This window comes from Tetrahymena thermophila, assembly GCF_000189635.1.
Source record: "Tetrahymena thermophila SB210 genomic scaffold scf_8255404, whole genome shotgun sequence".
NCBI lineage: Eukaryota > Ciliophora > Oligohymenophorea > Hymenostomatida > Tetrahymenidae > Tetrahymena > Tetrahymena thermophila.
In genome coordinates, this window is record NW_002476885.1 from 1 (window position 1) to 1,108 (window position 1,108).

At 26.6% G+C, this 1,108-nt stretch overlaps 1 protein-coding gene across 1 annotated transcript; it reads left to right on the forward strand. All coding sequences in view use genetic code 6, as the record gives it.

Annotated features, from left to right (window-relative positions):
* Positions 1-128: 128 nt before the first annotated feature.
* On the forward strand, positions 129-984 carry TTHERM_02431120 (helicase carboxy-terminal domain protein; the record flags this gene model as incomplete). The annotated part of the gene is made up of 2 exons (XM_001028411.2): positions 129-911; positions 961-984. 2 exons carry the CDS (start codon positions 129-131, stop codon positions 982-984), a joined length of 807 nt encoding a protein of 268 aa, XP_001028411.2.
* Positions 985-1,108: the final 124 nt, after the last annotated feature.

A 1,108-nucleotide genomic window follows, 5' to 3' on the forward strand; every position in this document is an offset into this window, starting at 1 on the left:
CATTTTAAATCATTAAAATCTAAATATTCTAATTTATCAAATATTTGATTTAAATACAAACAATTTTTACCATTATTTAATATCTTAATACATAAATAAAATTAAATTAAACAAAAAACTAAAAGAAAATGGAGCTAGACTATTCAAGCAATGATGAAGAAGATATTTAATTTGATAACTAAATTTCAAGACAGTAAGTAGGTTAACAAATGAGATTTGTTCATGAAGACAAACTAAAGAACTTTTGCTTAGATGATAACATATTACTATTGCTAAAATTCTTAAATGAAAAATATCCAGATGTAGAATGTATGACTCTTTTTAATCTCATAAATGAATAAATGATGTTAGAAAGTGAATCTACTATAAGATAAATATAACCATTATATTAAGCAAGCCTACTAGAGTATAAAAATTAAAAATTTAAAAAAGCATAAATAGAAATCAGTAGATTGTTTAGAGCGATTAATCCTTTGAACTTCCAAAAAATATGTGATGAGGTAAGTGAATCCTACAATTCTAGTAAAGAAATGAATAACCTGGAGGTTGTTATGAATTTTGGAAACACAGGGGTTGGAAAGAGTACTTTCATTCACTACTTAGCAGGATCAATAATTAATAAAACAATCAATAAAGAAGGGCTAAATCACTGGGAACCCACTAATCCTTTATACAAAGCTTTAGATCGCGTTATTTCTAAACCAGATGCCAAATCAGAAACAAAATTTGTCACTCTTGTTAAAATCAAACCTTCAGACTAAGAAGGAAATGAGTTTGGTGATGATGGAGAAATTAACTTATGTGATACACCTGGTTTTTTGGATTCAGAAGGATTAGAAGCAGAGATTTCAAATCTAACTGGAATTCATAAATGCATTTCAGTTTGCAAGAGCATAAAACCTATTATCCTAGTTAGTGAAGAAGAAATCTCTAATAGAGGCTAAGGAATAAAAATTTTAGCAAACGTAATTAAAAAAATGGTGAATCCTACATAAAATTTCCAATAAATAATTGGAAAATTCTTATTTGTCTTCTGTAAATTTAAAAATGAGGAGGATAAGGCACAACTTCACAACAAACTCAAAAATATTTACAAAAATTTAAATGA